General features: G+C 41.4%; 2 protein-coding genes across 4 annotated transcripts in view; one reads left to right on the top strand and one right to left on the bottom strand.

Moving 5' to 3' along the window:
• LOC135294540 (trypsin-like) overlaps positions 1-16,386 on the bottom strand; it is a 29,643-nt gene extending 13,257 nt beyond the window's left edge. The window contains exons 1-4 of one of the 3 annotated variants that reach the window (XM_064409930.1): positions 12,406-13,229; positions 6,765-6,867; positions 5,012-5,084; positions 1,120-1,192 (exon numbers count right to left, since the gene is read on the bottom strand). The gene's annotated coding sequence lies outside the window, so the exon portion shown is untranslated. The other 2 variants (XM_064409929.1, XM_064409928.1) reach the window with 2 other exon arrangements.
• Positions 5,022-17,048, top strand: LOC135294542 (M1-specific T cell receptor beta chain-like). Its single transcript, XM_064409931.1, has 7 exons — positions 5,022-5,087; positions 5,222-5,532; positions 11,250-11,313; positions 13,225-13,560; positions 13,942-13,959; positions 15,061-16,631; positions 16,738-17,048. Exons 1-6 carry the CDS (start codon positions 5,057-5,059, stop codon positions 15,231-15,233), a joined length of 933 nt encoding a protein of 310 aa, XP_064266001.1. The 5' UTR covers positions 5,022-5,056; the 3' UTR covers positions 15,234-16,631; positions 16,738-17,048.
• The last annotated feature ends 552 nt before the right edge of the window (positions 17,049-17,600 follow it).

The raw sequence follows: 17,600 nt of genomic DNA on the forward strand, positions 1-17,600 counted from the left end.
TTCTACTGCTCTGAATCCTGGAGGATTCTGGAACTAAGCCTCAGGCTCTAAGACAGTACAATACTGCCAGGTTTATAGAAAGATCATGCCTTTTATATAGATGTCTAGAGGCCAGGGGAAGATATAAATCTCTCTAGAGCACCAGGCAAATATGGGAGAGGGGATAACAACAAAATGTGAAGAAAAAGATAAAACCTCAGAGGTATTACCCAGTTTTTTGAAGCTGCAATATCAGGATTACTGAAGGTCATTGGAATTAATTCTGCATATTACATTAAAAGTGCTAGGGACAAAAAGAAGCAGTTGCAATAATAATTTTGAATCTTATGTATTCAGAAAAGAATGGAGAGTGGCATAGGTCCTATATGTAGAATTGTATAGAGTAGAATAGAATATATTCTACATATAGAATAGGATAACTAGGATGTATCTGGCAGGCTAGAAACAAACAGAGTGTTCATGAGGTTTATGTTTAACTACGGTTTTTGTTTTGAGAAAAAAATGGCTGGTGGAGATGTCTTGTTTTTTGTGAAAGTGAATTAGAGCTCCCAGGAAGATTAACCAGCAGGGAATATGCATGCCTGGCTGGAAAACTGAAGAAATTAAGATATGATGAAACACAATTTTTTGCCTTTGCCATCTTGATCTATCATCTTTGCTTCTGACTAACAAGTTCTGAGTTGTGAAATGCCGTGCTTCAGATATTAAGAACAACTCTTCAGAATGAAACAATACAGGTGTACTTTTGCTGGGAATCCTTTTGCAAAGATGGCCCAAGTTATGTAAATGGATTAAAAAAATGTATGAATCCACTGATCCTAGGTTCCTGCCTGACCTCCAACACCCAGACCCTCTCAGTCATGGAATGACAGCTCAGCATTCAGCCAGCAATATACTGGTCTGGGAGAAATTCCACATTTGTGTCAGGAGCTCAGAACACTGACTTGTGGAAAAGCTAAAGCAGACCTTTGAGCCACGTGAATATTTAGCTTTGCTTTTACTGGCTCATCAAAGAAAGTATCAAAGCTGGACAGTCTTCCAAAGCTTCTGTCTTCCCTGCCCAAGCTTGACAGACAAATCAGGGCAAGGGGAGGGGCATTGGTCTCTCTTATGTCTTACCTCACAATGAGCAGGAGAACACTGTCCTGGAAGAGCTGGAGGGCCATGCTGGCTGTTGTGCTTGCTCTTTTACCTGGTGAGAGACAACAGATCTGTCTGCAGCTGGACTCTCATCCAGGCCATGCAGGGCTGCTGTGAGGTAGAGGATCCCTTTGGCCTTCATCTATTCTCCTACTCCTCACTCTCTCTCGTTATCTCTAATTAATGCAGGTCTTGGGATTGGAGCCTACATTGCTCAGTGGCCTGACAAAATCCTTCAGAGACCTGGTGGCTCTTTGACCATCTCCTGCTACCAGAATTACAGTAACTTTGCCTATATGTACTGGTACCATCAGCCTCCAAGAAATGGTTTGAAGTTAATAGTCAGCAGTACATCTTGGAAGTATAACTCTTATGAGGATGGTTACTCTGAGGCCAAGTTTGAAATAAACAGAGAGAGCAGTAATTACTCTCTAATGACAATCAAGAATGTGACACCCCAGGATGAAGCCACGTATTTCTGTGCTGCGAGCGGTCACACGGTGTAGCAACAATGTTGAACACTAAGATAAAATCCCCACCTTCTCTGAGTGAGAGATGGAGTCTTTGAAAGTGTGAGATAGTCAGGAGAGGGGGAGAGGAAGAGCAGAAAGAAGACTACATAGAGGCTGGTGCAATGGATGGAGGATATTTTGACAGGGAGAGAGATAGAGCAGTGCAGCAGCCTCTGTCTTTGAAGGCAAATACCTTCAGAAATACAAACCCATAGATCAGAACTGAGGAATGGCTGGTATGGTTAGATAAGGCAGCAGATATTTCTGATGATTAGTACTCCAGATGCACAGCCATGTTCTAGGGCACTAATTCTCCACAGATTCTCCCACAGCAACAGTAAAACATTACAGAGCAGCTAGAGAATTCAAAGTTCTTCCCCATAGGCATGATCTACACAGAACTGAGATGCCTAATGAGAAACTGATTGGTGTGTGAGAAGAACTCAACCCCTGATTATGGACATGGGAGTATGGGGCCAGTAACAGTGGAGGAAAACATACCCAGGGGACCAGGCATACCTGCCATTGGGGAAAGAACAGTCCCTTGGCATCTTTACAAGCCACAGTGTGCACTGCAGCATTTTATTTGCCTGCTCCACACACTGCTTAATTGCAGGATCCCTTTCTTTCCTGCCACAGGAATGCATACAGTTCTGAGCTGGACCCAGACATTCCTTCAGGGCAAAACCTCATAGACAGAGAAAAGAAACCACAAAGACTGCTGTTACTTGTGAGAAACAGTTGAAGGCAGAAATTTCCTTCCATTGTGCCTCTGTCTCTCTTGCTTGCAGAGCTGAACTTTTGATGAACTATTTGCTCTTCTGTGATAGACCTGGGAAAGCTGAGGGCCGGGTATTATTAGGGTTCCCTTACCTGCCATTGCCTGTCCATGCTCCTGTTTTTATTGCATAACCTAGGACTCACCTTTTCTCCAAAGGAAAGCAGATAGCCCACAAAAGAGCAAAAGGTGTTTTTAAGAAAGTGTGGCTATACCCTGTGTATTTTGGGTTCTGTTTTTAGGCTGTGGCCCTGACACTCTGCGTACCTACCACTGAGCATGAACTGATTGATTGTCTCATGTGCTCATGTGGAGGGCATGGCATATGAAGCACTTGGCTATCACAGGTAGCAAATGTACTGTGCTGCTCCATGATGTGGCAAAGCTGGATATGGATATGCTGAAGTGACACACACTGTGTGAGCACAGCAAGAAAAGGAGTGGGAGGTGCTAAGAATAGCTGGTGAGAGCAAGGAGCAGGAATCAGCTGGGAGCATGTCCTGTAAAAGTATCTCATGCTCCACATCACCATCATTGCTGGAAGACTCCTGCAGTGCTAAGATGGATCATTCAGTTTCATGGCAGCATCCAAGTCTCCTGATCAACCACACTACCTAAACATACCTGTGCTCTGAAAGAAAGCAAACTCCTCTGGGCTAGGGAAATCCAGATGTGTGACACCCTTGGAGCCAATATTCTCCTGACTTCAAGGACTGCTCAGCAGCAAACGTAACACACCACTCCTTGCTCTCAGGGAGTGGTCCTCTGCTGCTCAGAACACCCTCAGGTCCATGATCTCTTCCTTGTTCATGTCAGGCTACAGACAAACAGCAGGGAAGTACTGGGAAAGTGTTGTCTCTCACATAGCAGAGACATACTGAGTTCCTTTTTTCTTCAGCCTCTGGTCTTTTTTGTAGAGATCATCTTTGTAAAACATGTACATGCTGATGCTGTCTGGAATTATTGAATTATTACTGCTGATCCTAATTCCCTGAAAAAGTTTCAGGAAAACTAGTTCATGATGGAATCATTAAGAAATATAAACACTATGGTAGTGAATTTGGGGTGATTTTTTTTTTCTTTAGTTTTTTGTTTTTGTTATTTCTTTTAATTCTGCTTTAGAAAGTCACCAGTTTCTGAAAATCATATTACAGTCCCAGCTCAGACCTTTTTCATAAGCACTGCAAACCACTTTTTCAGCTCTGGTAATGCAACAGAGGAGGGATCCTTTCTACTTCTCATCTCCTGAGCACTTTTAGTTTTGAGTGGCAAAAGCAATTTTTAGGCCTTGTGATAACAAACTTATCAGTCACCTTCAACATGGAGCAGTTTAATGAGATAGCTATTGAGTGCTCACAGCTGTGCAAATTACAAGTGGCAATAGCAAACCACAGAGATCTTTAGGTTCATTGCCATCGTGAATTTTGTGGTTGCAGTTCCCTCTTCCATCTCTACGGGACAATTTTTTCCCAGGCAGTACTTCTCTGGCCAGCCTGAATTGCGTTGGCACAAAAAACCACTATTCTAAGAAGTTTCTCATGAAAGAGCTACTTGTTTCATTGTCTCATTGCTTGTCCTAAGGTTTGTTCAGATCATTAACCAGATCCCTGCTTCAACTGCCTTATCTTTTCAGTGCACAGATAGGCCCTTAAAAAGAAAAATTGAGAAAATGAGGAAAAAGAGAGAAAGATAGAACCTCAGAAGTGGGCTGATTGTTTGCAGGATGCAATATCAGGATTACTGAAGGTCATTGGAATTAATTCTGCATATTACATTAAAAGTGCTAGGGACAAAAAGAAGCAGTTGCAATAATAATTTTGAATCTTATGTATTCAGAAAAGAATGGAGAGTGGCATAGGTCCTATATGTAGAATTGTATAGAGTAGAATAGAATATATTCTACATATAGAATAGGATAACTAGGATGTATCTGGCAGGCTAGAAACAAACAGAGTGTTCAAAAATGGCTGGTGGAGATGTCTTGTTTTTTGTGAAAGTGAATTAGAGCTCCCAGGAAGATTAACCAGCAGGGAATATGCATGCCTGGCTGGAAAACTGAAGAAATTAAGATATGATGAAACACAATTTTTTGCCTTTGCCATCTTGATCTATCATCTTTGCTTCTGACTAACAAGTTCTGAGTTGTGAAATGCCGTGCTTCAGATATTAAGAACAACTCTTCAGAATGAAACAATACAGGTGTACTTTTGCTGGGAATCCTTTTGCAAAGATGGCCCAAGTTATGTAAATGGATTAAAAAAATGTATGAATCCACTGATCCTAGGTTCCTGCCTGACCTCCAACACCCAGACCCTCTCAGTCATGGAATGACAGCTCAGCATTCAGCCAGCAATATACTGGTCTGGGAGAAATTCCACATTTGTGTCAGGAGCTCAGAACACTGACTTGTGGAAAAGCTAAAGCAGACCTTTGAGCCACGTGAATATTTAGCTTTGCTTTTACTGGCTCATCAAAGAAAGTATCAAAGCTGGACAGTCTTCCAAAGCTTCTGTCTTCCCTGCCCAAGCTTGACAGACAAATCAGGGCAAGGGGAGGGGCATTGGTCTCTCTTATGTCTTACCTCACAATGAGCAGGAGAACACTGTCCTGGAAGAGCTGGAGGGCCATGCTGGCTGTTGTGCTTGCTCTTTTACCTGGTGAGAGACAACAGATCTGTCTGCAGCTGGACTCTCATCCAGGCCATGCAGGGCTGCTGTGAGGTAGAGGATCCCTTTGGCCTTCATCTATTCTCCTACTCCTCACTCTCTCTCGTTATCTCTAATTAATGCAGGTCTTGGGATTGGAGCCTACATTGCTCAGTGGCCTGACAAAATCCTTCAGAGACCTGGTGGCTCTTTGACCATCTCCTGCTACCAGAATTACAGTAACTTTGCCTATATGTACTGGTACCATCAGCCTCCAAGAAATGGTTTGAAGTTAATAGTCAGCAGTAGTACATGGAGTCATAACTCTTATGAGGATGGTTACTCTGAGGCCAAGTTTGAAATAAACAGAGAGAGCAGTAATTACTCTCTAATGACAATCAAGAATGTGACACCCCAGGATGAAGCCACGTATTTCTGTGCTGCGAGTGATCGCACGGTGTAGCAACGGCATTGAACACTAAGATAAAATCCCCACCTTCTCTGAGTGAGAGATGGAGTCTTTGAAAGTGTGAGACAGTCAGGAGAGGGGGAGAGGAAGAGCTGAAAAATTACTACGTAGAGGCTGGTGCAATGGATGGAGGATATTTTGACAGGGAGAGAGATAGAGCAGTGCAGCAGCCTCTGTCTGTGAAGGCAAATTATTAATCAGATCCCTCCTTCCACCATCATATCTTTTCAGTGTACAGATATGCCCCGAGGAAGAGCTGTTGCTTAACTTTATGGGGTTGTGGTCGAAAGCATTGGATATTTATGGAAAGCATCCTAGTGTCTAGAAAACAGTCTGTAAATCTCAGGGAGTCTCTGTAGTATAGCCTGCTATCTTTGTACCTGCTTCTTCTGTAAACTCTAAAGAATGCCGAACAGGTATGACTGATGCAATCTCTAGTTTCCTGTAAAATTCTCCCATAAAAAGAATATAATTGATAGAAAATACATCTCTAAATTTTTCTTCCTTACACATTCTTGTTTTTCCTTGTCTGAAGTCTTAGGCAGCATAGCCTCCAAAGCTCAGAAAGCCTCCTATGAAAGACTTGGAAATAAGAATCAAGGATCTCCCTCCACTTTGTTCTGTCCCTTGTATTTATCTGAATTCATGGCCTGCAAGTCCTTTTCTTTTGACAGGTTACAAAGGAACATTAAGGTGCAACAAGACTGGTCTCTGCTGGCATGTCTTGGAAATTGCCTTTTGAATATGACCTCAGGAGCTACTAGCATCATGTTCACCTTCAAACTAATAGAAAGATTACTAGCATCATGTTCACCTTCAAACTAATAGAAAGATGACTTCCTTCTTTTTAAATGAAAGACACCTCATGGAAGGGAGTCTGTAAGTGACAGTAAGGATACTAATGGAGCTCTAGACTGGAGATGCAGACAGAATAATCTTAAATTAATTTTAGTCCAATGCGTTAAGACCATGAATAAATAGTCATGAGATCACTGGCATACTAATTCCAAGGCAGGGAAATAATATTCCCCTTTGAGTTTTATTATTTAGTCAGTGACAGCCAAAAAAATCCTAAATGTATTTTTTTGAAAAATTCAATAGTTCTGTATAAACAGACATAATTAGTGACTTAATTACTCTGTTCACTGTTGTACAAGAGAGAACAACCCAGAAGCATGCTGAGATACCTTGTGTTCTGTAGTCCTATCTCTTGGTCCTACCTGTTACACCTTAGTTTATGTTTCTCATTCCCTTCTCTGGGACACTAACACCTCTTCCCAGCTAAACAGGCTGTATCAGAAATTATGGGCTCTTTTCTGACATCTGAAAATAATAGAAAAAATATATTATTATTTTCCTTGTTTTGAGGGATTTTGTCCCATGATTTACAGTCTATTTTTCATATCCAGACAGACTCAAAGAGAGCCGTTAAAGAACAGTATGAAACACAGGTTTACTACAGGTACTTGGTCAGGTTGCTATGTCTTGACACTTGTGAGACAAGACTGGTGCCACTTACATATAAAGGAGGGAGATAAAAGTAGCCTGTTACCTCTCCCCATCAGTTCCCGTCCCTTCAGACAGTCTGCAAAATGAAGGCTTGCTCTTACTCCTAGATGAAGCCTTTTCATAGGCAGAGTCACAAGCCCTGGGAGGATGCTCTCAAGCAACACCAGGCTACAGAGACAAACACCAGCCCATGGTAAACAAATTACTCTCATTGCAAACCAAAAATTGAAAATTGTGAGGTTGAAGTTTTTGTCATCCTGGAGGCAGAAGAGAGAAAGAGTAGAAAGGAAAGCAGCATCAACACTGCCATGACACTACCAAGTGAAAAATTACTGCATTTAAAGCCAACCAATAAAAGAATAAGAAGTGTTGTCTTTTGGAGTATAAGCAAAACATCTTGAGATTATAAATTGAGTGATAATGGATACACTGAGAAGTAACTGGACTATCACATAGAAACAGGAATGGCAAAGGAAGGATGTGGTCTGTTTTTCTGTCATGGTCTAGCCTCAGCCAGGATCAAGCCCCACACAGCTGGTGGCTCACTCCCCACCAGCAGGACTGGGGAGAGAATCGGAAAAGCACGAGTGAAAAACTTGTGGCTTGCGATAAAGACAGTTTAAGAGGTAAAGCAAAAACTGTGCACACCAGCAAATGATAGCAAGGAATTCTTTCCCCACTTCCCATGGGCAGAATGGTGTTCAGCCATTCCCAGGATGGCAGGGCCCCATCCCACATAACGGTGCTTGGGAAGAAAAACACCATCACTCCAAATATCTCTCTCTTCCTTCTTCTTCCCCCTATTCTCGCTCATTTCACAAACTGAACATGACACCATGGGATATGGAATATCCCTTGGATCAATCACGATCAGCTCTCCCTGCTGTCCCTCCTCCCAAGGTCCCATGCACCACCAGCCTCCTTGCCAGCATGCTGGTATGAGAAGCAGAAAAGCCCTTGAATGCTGTGTATTCACTTCAGCAATAACAAAAATATTACTGTCTTGCTAACAATATTTGAAGGACAAGCCCAAAGTGCAACCTCACCATAGCTCCTGTGAAGGATATTAACTGTACAACAGTCAAAACCAGCATTGGTAATCATGGAAATCATTCCTGGCTGACAAAAATAGGGGGTGGAGTCATGGGTAGGGTTGTTTTTGTAGGAGATTGTATCATTGTGGGGACAGGGGGATCCACGATGATACGTTCCCCGGGAAGCCTTTACAAAAACCCATGGGTGCATGAGCCTTGAGGTAGAGCATGTTAAGGCAGCTGCAGAGAATCCGGCAGCAGAGCAGGTGTGCTCTGCCTTGGTTTCTCTTGACAGACCTTGTATGCTGGGACTTACTTTCATCATCTGAGAACTGAGCCTGCCCTCCCTGGCAAGCAAGCTAGAAAATTCTGAGGTATTGAAATTAAATTTTACCAATCCAAACTGTGACTGCAGATGCACCTAAAGCAAATCAACCATGCAAATCTGGAATTACTATTGTTTCCAGATCCACCAATGTTTACAATAGATGACAAAATGGCTCTTTCTTAAAGTGATACATGTGTTAGAAAAAGAATTCTGAGATGTAGCAGGTATCTCTGAGAGGCACTACCTAAAATGTCTTGGGCTTTTCTCTCTAAAATAATCATCCAACATCTGCTGACTGTCTCATGCCTGTGAGAACAAAGGTTGCCTGTAATCCCCATCCCCACTGTCTCACTGCAGTTCTTCCTACTGGCTATGAAGGGTTTGTCTGGGACCAGCCAAGAGATTCTTCTGGGCTCTCCTTTTGTGGATTATTTTAACCAATCAGAAAACTGAACCGGATCCTGAATGTCTATTCAAGTCAGCTGGCCTGCCATGGAAGGGAAAACAGTGGTCTTTGTTTTGGTCCGCTGCCAAAGGTGAACCACCTGCATTTGACTGTGAAAACAACAAAGCATGTATCATTCGATTATTAATTTAACATGTTACAGAAAAGAAGGCGTCACAATACTTGGAATATGAGGCTGACAGTGAGGAAGTTCTAGGTCTAGAAAAGTTCTATTCCTAGACACAAACAGACTTTGGGTGAGTCTGCTTGTTTTCGAGATCTGAAAAATGAGAATAGCAGATAAAATCAAAGATGCAATATGGAGTTTGGAGAAAGTTTGCTGAAACAAATTGAGGTGAAGTGTGGACAACATATCAAACAAATTTGGGAAATCCTTTTATGAATTCTACAGAATATAGAACTGATTTCAAGTTGGTTTTCTGCCATATCCCTTTAGACAGAGATTGAGTGGACTTTGGAATTCCAAATGCAGAAATGATTTCTTAGGCTTCACTTATAGTGAGGCAGTTACAGTGCATGCCTTCTCTTAGCTTATGATACATCACTTTGTCACTGTGTATACCGCTGGGTTCTCTTTCGGCAGTGGCACAAAACTTACAGTTATAGGTAAGAAATTTTTGTTTCCTCTTTTAATTCACTTCAAATGCCATGTCTTCTTTTTAGAGAATTTCATTATTATATGCTCTATCATTATTAAACTGGTGTTCTCCTGGTGTGTAGTAACCCTGTCTACTTCAGAGAATAGAATAAGTTGGGTCCTCTAGGTAGGGACACACCTTCCATTTTGGAGAATGCAAAGAATGAATTTTCAGTAAAGAAAAAGCTGTCCTTAGGGAGAATGAGGATAAGGAATGGGACAAGTAATGTGTGCATGACATAAAAAAAGGTTGTCCTAATGAATCAACACATGCAAAAATTCCCCAAAACTATAGCTACTCTCTGTAAAGCCGGTTCTGCTGGGGCTAGAGATGATTAAGGACAAGTCAGTGAAGAGTAGTCTATTTGTCTGGAAAGAACTGTCTTACAGTTACACTTTGAAGGGGTCTAGGAAACAAAATCAAGATGATACAAACTCAAAGTACCCTGGATCTTTGCAGGGTGAATTAAAGAAAGTGTAGTCTCAGATAACTGGGAAAAACACGTGTGCTAGCATTTTTGGTTGATAAAACAGAAGGCAAATATAAATGCTCAACCATATAATAAGCAATATTAAAATCTCTCTGCAGCTTTTTAAGTCCTTCTTGTTATAGAAAGTAGCTCTCCACAGCACAGCCAGTTTCTTTCCACTGAACGGGTTTACCAGGATGGTGATAAAAAGATCATTAAGGACAGCGGTCTTACTGTTTCAGAATAGATGCTAAACAGCCACTGAAAACCACAGAAGAAGAATATATGATTAATTTCAAGGGGAAGGAACTCTCAGAGAATGTTGCTTTCTGAGCCACTATTTATGGATTTGGATTGTCTAAATCTGGGGAGAAGAAGGCTATTACTCAGACGCTGATAAATGATGGTGATCTCTTCTATTCCTTGTGTTGCTCCTGGAGTTCGAAGATATCTGTGCTACTACAGAAGAAATTGATAACAAGCAGTAAAATTCAGTCTCAATAGGAAAAAAACACTAACCATAATTTTTGAAATCCAAAGTTTATCTGAGGTGTCTGAGCTGGTAAAAATGAATATGCTGACCCCTCAGTGACCATAGGCATTTATGCAGCAAACTTGAATAATCATCACCAAGGGAGGACAGAGAATAAAAGTGGAGACTTCCTTTCAAGGAAAGCCTTCCAGAGAAAGGGAAAAGTCAATGGAAAGGGAAAGGTGGCATGTTTAGGTACTTCTACAAAGGGCAGAGTGAACCAGGACACTGTGTTGTACATTAAAAATTATTTTGCATGTTAAAAAAACCCCATTTATTTTATAAGTGAAAAATATTTTAAATGTTGAACAAAATTTAAAGAAAATGTGTCTGTTTAGCTGAGAAAAAGAAATTACTCAGTCTGCATACGGAAAATATTTTCTAATATTCTAATATGACACCTGGATTAATAGATAAATGTACTCTAATGAAATGGTGGAACCTCCAACAACTGATTCACCTATGCCTAAAGTAAAAAGGCTCTGGACAGGGCACTTCTGATGTTCAACATCAGAAATGTCCTGTCAGAGCCTTTTTACTTTAGGCTGTTTGTAGTTAAACAGCTACACAACTGGTTAGACACACAGACTTGGGATGTTCCCTTACAGATTGTTTTTTTAGGGGACCTGAGTATTTTGTGTTTCTTCTTTTGATGATACCACACGAGGGGAGGGTTAGTCCACAGGCTTCTCTCAGAGGTCTGGGAGTAGAGGACAGGTTTTTCTGCAGCTGCAAAATGGTGTGAATAATGAGCAGTTGTTCTTTGGTAGTGGGACAAAACTTACGGTGATAGGTAAGTAAGAAGTCAGATCACTGTGATCTATGTGATACTGGTTAGGTGACAAGAACATTCTTAATTAAAAGATTACTAATGATAATTTTTCATACCACCATGAGAGCAGGATTAATGCTTTATTGGTTGCTGATTGAATGCGATGTGCTACTATGAAACTGTAGAATTTGCAGGCAAAGATTTTGAGATCTCTGCATATTTTGTCTTTTATTTCTGGGAACTGCATGAAGGGAGAAAGGAATAAATAATTTTCTTTCCTCTCATTCTCCAAGGAAATATTATAGAGGTCAGGAATGAAAATTACCAATATAGAAGACTAGACACATTGAGATGATGATCAGGAGCTTTTCCAATTCTGCCTCTTACCAATCTCCTTATTGCATTTCTAACCAGCTCATTTTCTTTTTCTTTCCAGTAGTTCTGTCATTCTTTCTGTCTCCGTTTTTACCTGCCTTCCCTTCTATTTTTTTTTTTAACGCAGCATTATGCAATAAGTTTTAATACTTCTTTTTGTCCTCCTATCCATTTCCATCTCTTCACTCATTAGCCATTAAGGCTATGAGCCAAAGAATTTATCAGAGATACTTCTAGGATAGGAAATAAAATCATAACGCCAAGTGCTGGAAGGGAGAAGTAGAAGGGATCAACCTCTCTTCATACCCACTAAAAGGAAAGCAGAGCAGTGCTAAAACTTCCAGGGAGTTATCTATATTGAATATCCCAGTCATCTAAGGTCTGTACAAACTGATACAGAAGCAGCCCAGGGATCTTTACAGAGCAAGCACTGGTGATCACAATTAAGGCATCATTGGAATACAAACATGAGGGTTTAGGGGACAAGATCTCTGCAAGATAATAATTTCTGCTCATTCTGCTGCCTCTCTTCCTCTTCAAAGGAGTGAGTGATCAGGAAGAACATCCACAATTCATAGTGCCTTCATACAAAAAAGCACCAGCCCAGAGAAATAATTTTCTCTTTGGCTTCCTAGTTTTCCCTACATTCCCTTTTCCAGCAGCACTCTACAGACCTCATAGGTTTCTCACGCTAGTTGAGTCAAAAAGGCATTTTCATATAGCATATGGAACCCCCACCTGCCTTTTAGGGTCACTGCTTGGCTTCTGAGTAACTTCTCATGTCTGCCTTGTACATCCTTGTGACTGAAGCCAACATTTGATTTGCACGCGTATAGAATCTTGCATCATTCTCGGAAGGCGTGTAGCCCACGATCAGAGCTTCTCATACCTACAATAACCTAAAATTTAAATTACATGAAGTCATGTTGTATATTCTTAAAAATGGATTGGTTAAGACCCAAGGCAAAACTTGTCCCTGGCAGACATGTTACCTGCCTCAATGGTTTTTCACTTCAGACAGTGAGAAGGATCAGCTCCTTCCTTGTTTCCTTCCTTCCAGGTCATCATGTAGATGGGGGCCAAGTAGGGTATCCCATGACAGTATAATTCTGAACTCTGCAATGACCACCATGTCTTAACTCCATCCCCAGGAATGTGACTCAGTTTGCTGAAGATGTTTGTGCCTTAAAAGAGACTCCCTTATCTATTAATGCAATATTATAAATACAGGCCTTACTCACAAAACTGGGGACATTTCCGCCCCTCTCGTTGCTCCATTTCTTTGCAGCTTTGTATTCTACTGACAGAGGCAATACAAGAAATTCATGTACTTGTGCGTGTCTGTGGCCAGACCGCTTATGTTTCTGTGTGATGAGTGAGAAGAAATCCTTCCACTTTCCTGGTGTGTCCTAGCCAACATACATTAATTGTCCAATAGACAGCAGTTAAAAGGCCAGGTATTTCAGGAGAAACACGGCACAAACTCAGTTCCATTTCCAGGGGGTTTTGTCTGAGCAGAGGGATGGAGGCTCTGGACCATGTTGCTTTGTGTTTCAGGGAAGAATGATGAAATCATACCTCCTGCCGTGGTCATCTTTTCCCCATCAAAGCAGGAGATCCAGCAGAAGAGCAAGGCCACGCTGGTGTGCCTGGCCTCTGGTTTCTACCCTGACCACTTGACTCTGGTGTGGAGGGTGAATGGTGTGAAAAGGACTGAAGGGGTGGGCACAGACGAGTCCTCCACACAGAATGGGAGCACCTACTCACTGACCAGCCGACTGAGGATGCCAGCCTGGGAATGGTTCAACCCTCTGAATCGCTTCGAGTGTGTTGCCAGTTTTTTTCAGAATGGAACAACAGCATCAGTAAACAAATTTATCCATGGTGATGCTGGTGAGTAAAAACTAACTCTTACCATGCTATATAGGATAGAAATCACAAATCTAAAGAGCAAGTGTTATGATAGGAACCGCATCAATATATAGCTTCCATATAACGCGTTCTTCTGGAACAAATACATCCCTAAATATCTAGGAATTAACATATGTCTCTTCCCATTCCTGGGCCTTTGTCCCTATGTTACCATTCTACATCTCAAGTTTCTTCAGGCCTCCCACTGAGAAGTCTCTGTAGTAGAGTAAATTGTACAGTATCATAAAACACCCAGTTGTAGTAGGAAGAATGAGGCAGTGTTTTATAAACTGAAACTTCTAAAATCTGTATTCTGTTTGCTCTGAAGAGAAACATGACTTTCAGTTCATTTTTGTCTTTCAGGTTGTGCACTCACAGAAGGTACGTGTGGCTTCTCACATAAAAGGAATTTTGCCTCTTCTCTCAGGCGATTATCAGGGTGTATTTTAATGCCAGTTTTACTGACATTAAGTACAAAGTGTGGGAGATATCTGCTGCATGAAAAGCTTCTTCTTTCTCCTGTTTAAAAAAAAAAAAAAAAAGAAGAAAAAAAAAAGGAGGAAAGTTATTTGGAGGGTTGTTTGTGAACATTGGATGTAGCTCAGCTTTGGGGTTGAGCTCTCCCATATGATTAAATTTTGAAAATTGAAGAATCATGGTACCATCCTGTAGACTGTAATTTTAGTATTTACCATCTCCTCCAGTTCTAGAAACTGACTTCCATTGGGAATATTCTTGCACAGCAGGAAAGAAATAATCCATTCTTTATACAAATGATTCTGAAATCAAGATTCAGGATATGATCTTCTGAATATTTCTCAGAATCAAACTCAGAACAATTCCCATGACAAGTCACATTCCACTCCACAGTGCTGTCATGTATGGAGGATATCCATATGGCAAATCACATTTCTTTCCTCTTTGTATACATATTTGCACACACCTGTTTTTCAAGAACTTCCTTAATTCTTCAGGTATCTTAAGGCTGAACCAAGACAGATCTTGTATCTCAATACTATGGCAACTCCTTAAGAGTGAAAAATCTTCAAGAATATAAAACTTCTAGAAGGCATGTTATTCTGGGCTTTGTAAAACTTTCCTGATAACAACAGCAGCACTCATAAGGGCACTGACAATAATGAGACAAAATAAAATGTTTGTATCTTTTGATTCAGCCTATTTTGCATTCCTAACAGGAGACTCAGATGAACAGCCCTGTTCATCAGTAGGTGTGGAACTCAATACTTTCCCAGCATAAAGCCAATCTCTGTCTTTCCTAGACTTGCTTTCTCTTGTGGTTCTTTGACTTCTGGCCCTTCCCTGCTCCTCTGGCGTCAACAGAGCCACTCATTTGGCTCTAGTTCCTTTATGTTGCTTAGCTAAAGATGTCATATGTTGTCATTTGATGAAAGCCCCATTAGAACCAGCATCTTGTAATGATGATGATGAAAATTGAACACACAAATGGTGTTTGACTTGCAGAGTCGTACTTGCGGTATGGAAATTCCCTGAAGCTCACTTACCTCATCCTCTGTGGCAAAGCCTTGGTCTATGCAGTTTTGGTGAGTGGTCTGGTGTGGACAGGCAAGGTGAGTCAGAGTGGCCCTGGAAGGCTGGGCTCACTCACTGGTCAAGGATCAGTGGATGCAGGTTAAACCCCTTCTCAGAGGTGTGGCTGTTCTGCAGGTGCTCTGCCAGGCTTTGTGGAGTTCCACTTGAAAAATCAGAAATTATGGGTTTTCTCTTACCGTTTTTCCAAAACTCAAATAAAATCAATGCTATCTAGCAGAGAAATTCCTTCTCACAATCCTCTTTAAACACATGAAAAAGATGAGAATTAAGGACAAGTTGCCCAGAAAGTAAATAAGGGAAATATCAGATATGTCACGCATTTGTGTAACCATTGCGAAGGGGCTTACACCTGCAGTGAAAATAATAAGCATATTTTTTAAAGTGATGCAGGAGATAAATCTGATTAAATATTTACAAAGATTTAAGAAGAACAGTGGATTGATCTGAAAGGATGGGATAATTCAACTAACCAAGAGGAAATGCTTTTTATTAGTAAGTTTTTCCTGTGGCTGAAACATACATGCACAGTGAGAGCAGCAGAAGTCTCAGCGCTTGTCTGTTCAAAAGCAGAACAGGGAGATGTATTTGAAAAGTGACCTGGTAGAGTTGAGGGCAAAGATGAGAACAATCTCAGTTGTATTTTTTGGTCCTTTTGCAAGGATAGAATGGAAGGTGTAGATATGTCCATTTCTGGATCATGGAATCCTAGAATCGCAGAATGGTTTAGGTGAGAAAGAACATTTAAAGATTACCTAGTTCCATCCCCACCCTGAAATGGGCAGGGACATCTCTCACTAGACCAGGTTGCTCAAAGCCCCATGCAACCAGGCCTTAAACACTTCCAGGGGTGGGACATCCACGGCTTCTCTGGGAAACCTGTTCCACTCTCTCAGCACCCTCCCCAGAACAAATTTCTTCCTTTGATCTGAAGCTACCCTGAATCAGTTTAAAACCAGGCCTCTTCATCCTGTCACTGCAGGCCTTGGTAAAACATCTCTGTTTTTCTTAAAAGTCCCCCACTGCTGTGTATGGGAAGGCCTCAGGCAGGCCTCTCCAGAGGCTTCTCTTCTCCAGTCTCAAGAGGAGTTGTTCTCTCAGCCTGTCTTCATAACCTGAGGCCCTGGGACTGGCTTTTGTGGGATTCCTGTGGGTCTGCTCTGTCATGGCCATGTGTTACCTGGGCTGGGGCCTCCAGAGCTGGACACAGAAGTGCAGGTGGGATTGGTGGGGGTTCACATGGGCCCGCTCTCTTAAGTCTGTTCAGGTGCCTGTGGCTGGCATCCCTTCCCTCACACACACCGATGGCCACACAGCTTCATGTCAGCTGTGAACTTGCTGAGGGTGCACTTGCTCCCACTGTCAATGACACGCTGATGAAAGTTGAAGAAATGCTTTTGGCCCCAGTACAGATCCTTGAGGGAAACTGTTTGTGACTGACTGCCACTTGAACATTCACCGTGGATGCTAGCTCTTTGGGCAAGGTCATCCAGCCAGTTCCTGTATTTGTTTCTGTTGTTTGGTGGTTGTTGTTGTTGTGATTGCTATTTTATTGTTCTTCTTATTTTGTCCCATTTTGTTTTCAATTAGAGTGGCGTCAAGTTATCTAGAGAATAAATGAAGAGCCCTTGTCATTTCATCAGCAGGAACATGACAAGATTGCTACCTTTCCATAGCAAAAAAATCTGTGCTTCTACGAACTTCTGAATATAATTTTTTTGTAATTATCAGTTGCTGTACTGTTATTCACATCTTTGTCAGCTTTCTCTGTACTTCCATATCATAATGTATCATATTTTATTGTAAGACATCTTTAAAAGTAGCACCTTCTTAGTGCTCAGCAGCTGAGAACTCATCTGATTGATTTAGGAATAAAGTTTTTGCTTCTCTTCCCTTGAAAAGCATGAGTAGTTGTTTTTAAATTTGGTCTTCTGTAGTAATAATGTCCTACCACACAAAGTTCAGTGAGTAATAGGGCCGTAACGAATACCTATTAATGATCATTTACTGGAAATCCCTGTAGAAATGACTTATCAGTTATGAGAACAGCAGAGGCTCATCCAATACTTACTGTGTACCAACAAGCAGGGCTGCAGGCTTTGGAGGCCTGCCCTCAGAGGGGCTGATTTTGAGCCAGAACAGCTGCATAATTCAAAGGTGGTAGAGAAGGAAACAGCACTCCAGCCAGATGAGAAGTGACATCCTCTTGGGAGAGGCATGGGAGCTGCCTTTTCTCTCACTTCGTTCTTTTGAAGGATTATCTTGGTGAAGACAGTAGAATCCCTGTGGTAGTGAAAAAAAAATTGGTGAGTAGATTAAAAATCACCTGACACTTTATGTTTTTGTTTCAAAAGGATCTGATGACAGACTTGGGAGGAATCTGTCATACTTCTGTTCATACCATTAAAGAAGAATGCTGCATCTTAGTGCTAGAGGGCAGAAGGGTATAATAC

The sequence above is a fragment of the Passer domesticus genome, chromosome 2, assembly GCF_036417665.1.
Source record: "Passer domesticus isolate bPasDom1 chromosome 2, bPasDom1.hap1, whole genome shotgun sequence".
Taxonomy (NCBI): domain Eukaryota; kingdom Metazoa; phylum Chordata; class Aves; order Passeriformes; family Passeridae; genus Passer; species Passer domesticus.

Excerpts from the sequence above, each read along its gene's own strand:
- LOC135294542 (XM_064409931.1), top strand. The coding sequence starts at position 5,057 with ATGCTGGCTGTTGTGCTTGCTCTTTTACCTG. Across the intron at positions 5,088-5,221 it reads TGTGCTTGCTCTTTTACCTG|GTCTTGGGATTGGAGCCTAC; the intron begins GTGAGAGACAAC and ends TAATTAATGCAG. Across the intron at positions 5,533-11,249 it reads GTGCTGCGAGTGATCGCACG|CTGCAAAATGGTGTGAATAA; the intron begins GTGTAGCAACGG and ends GTTTTTCTGCAG.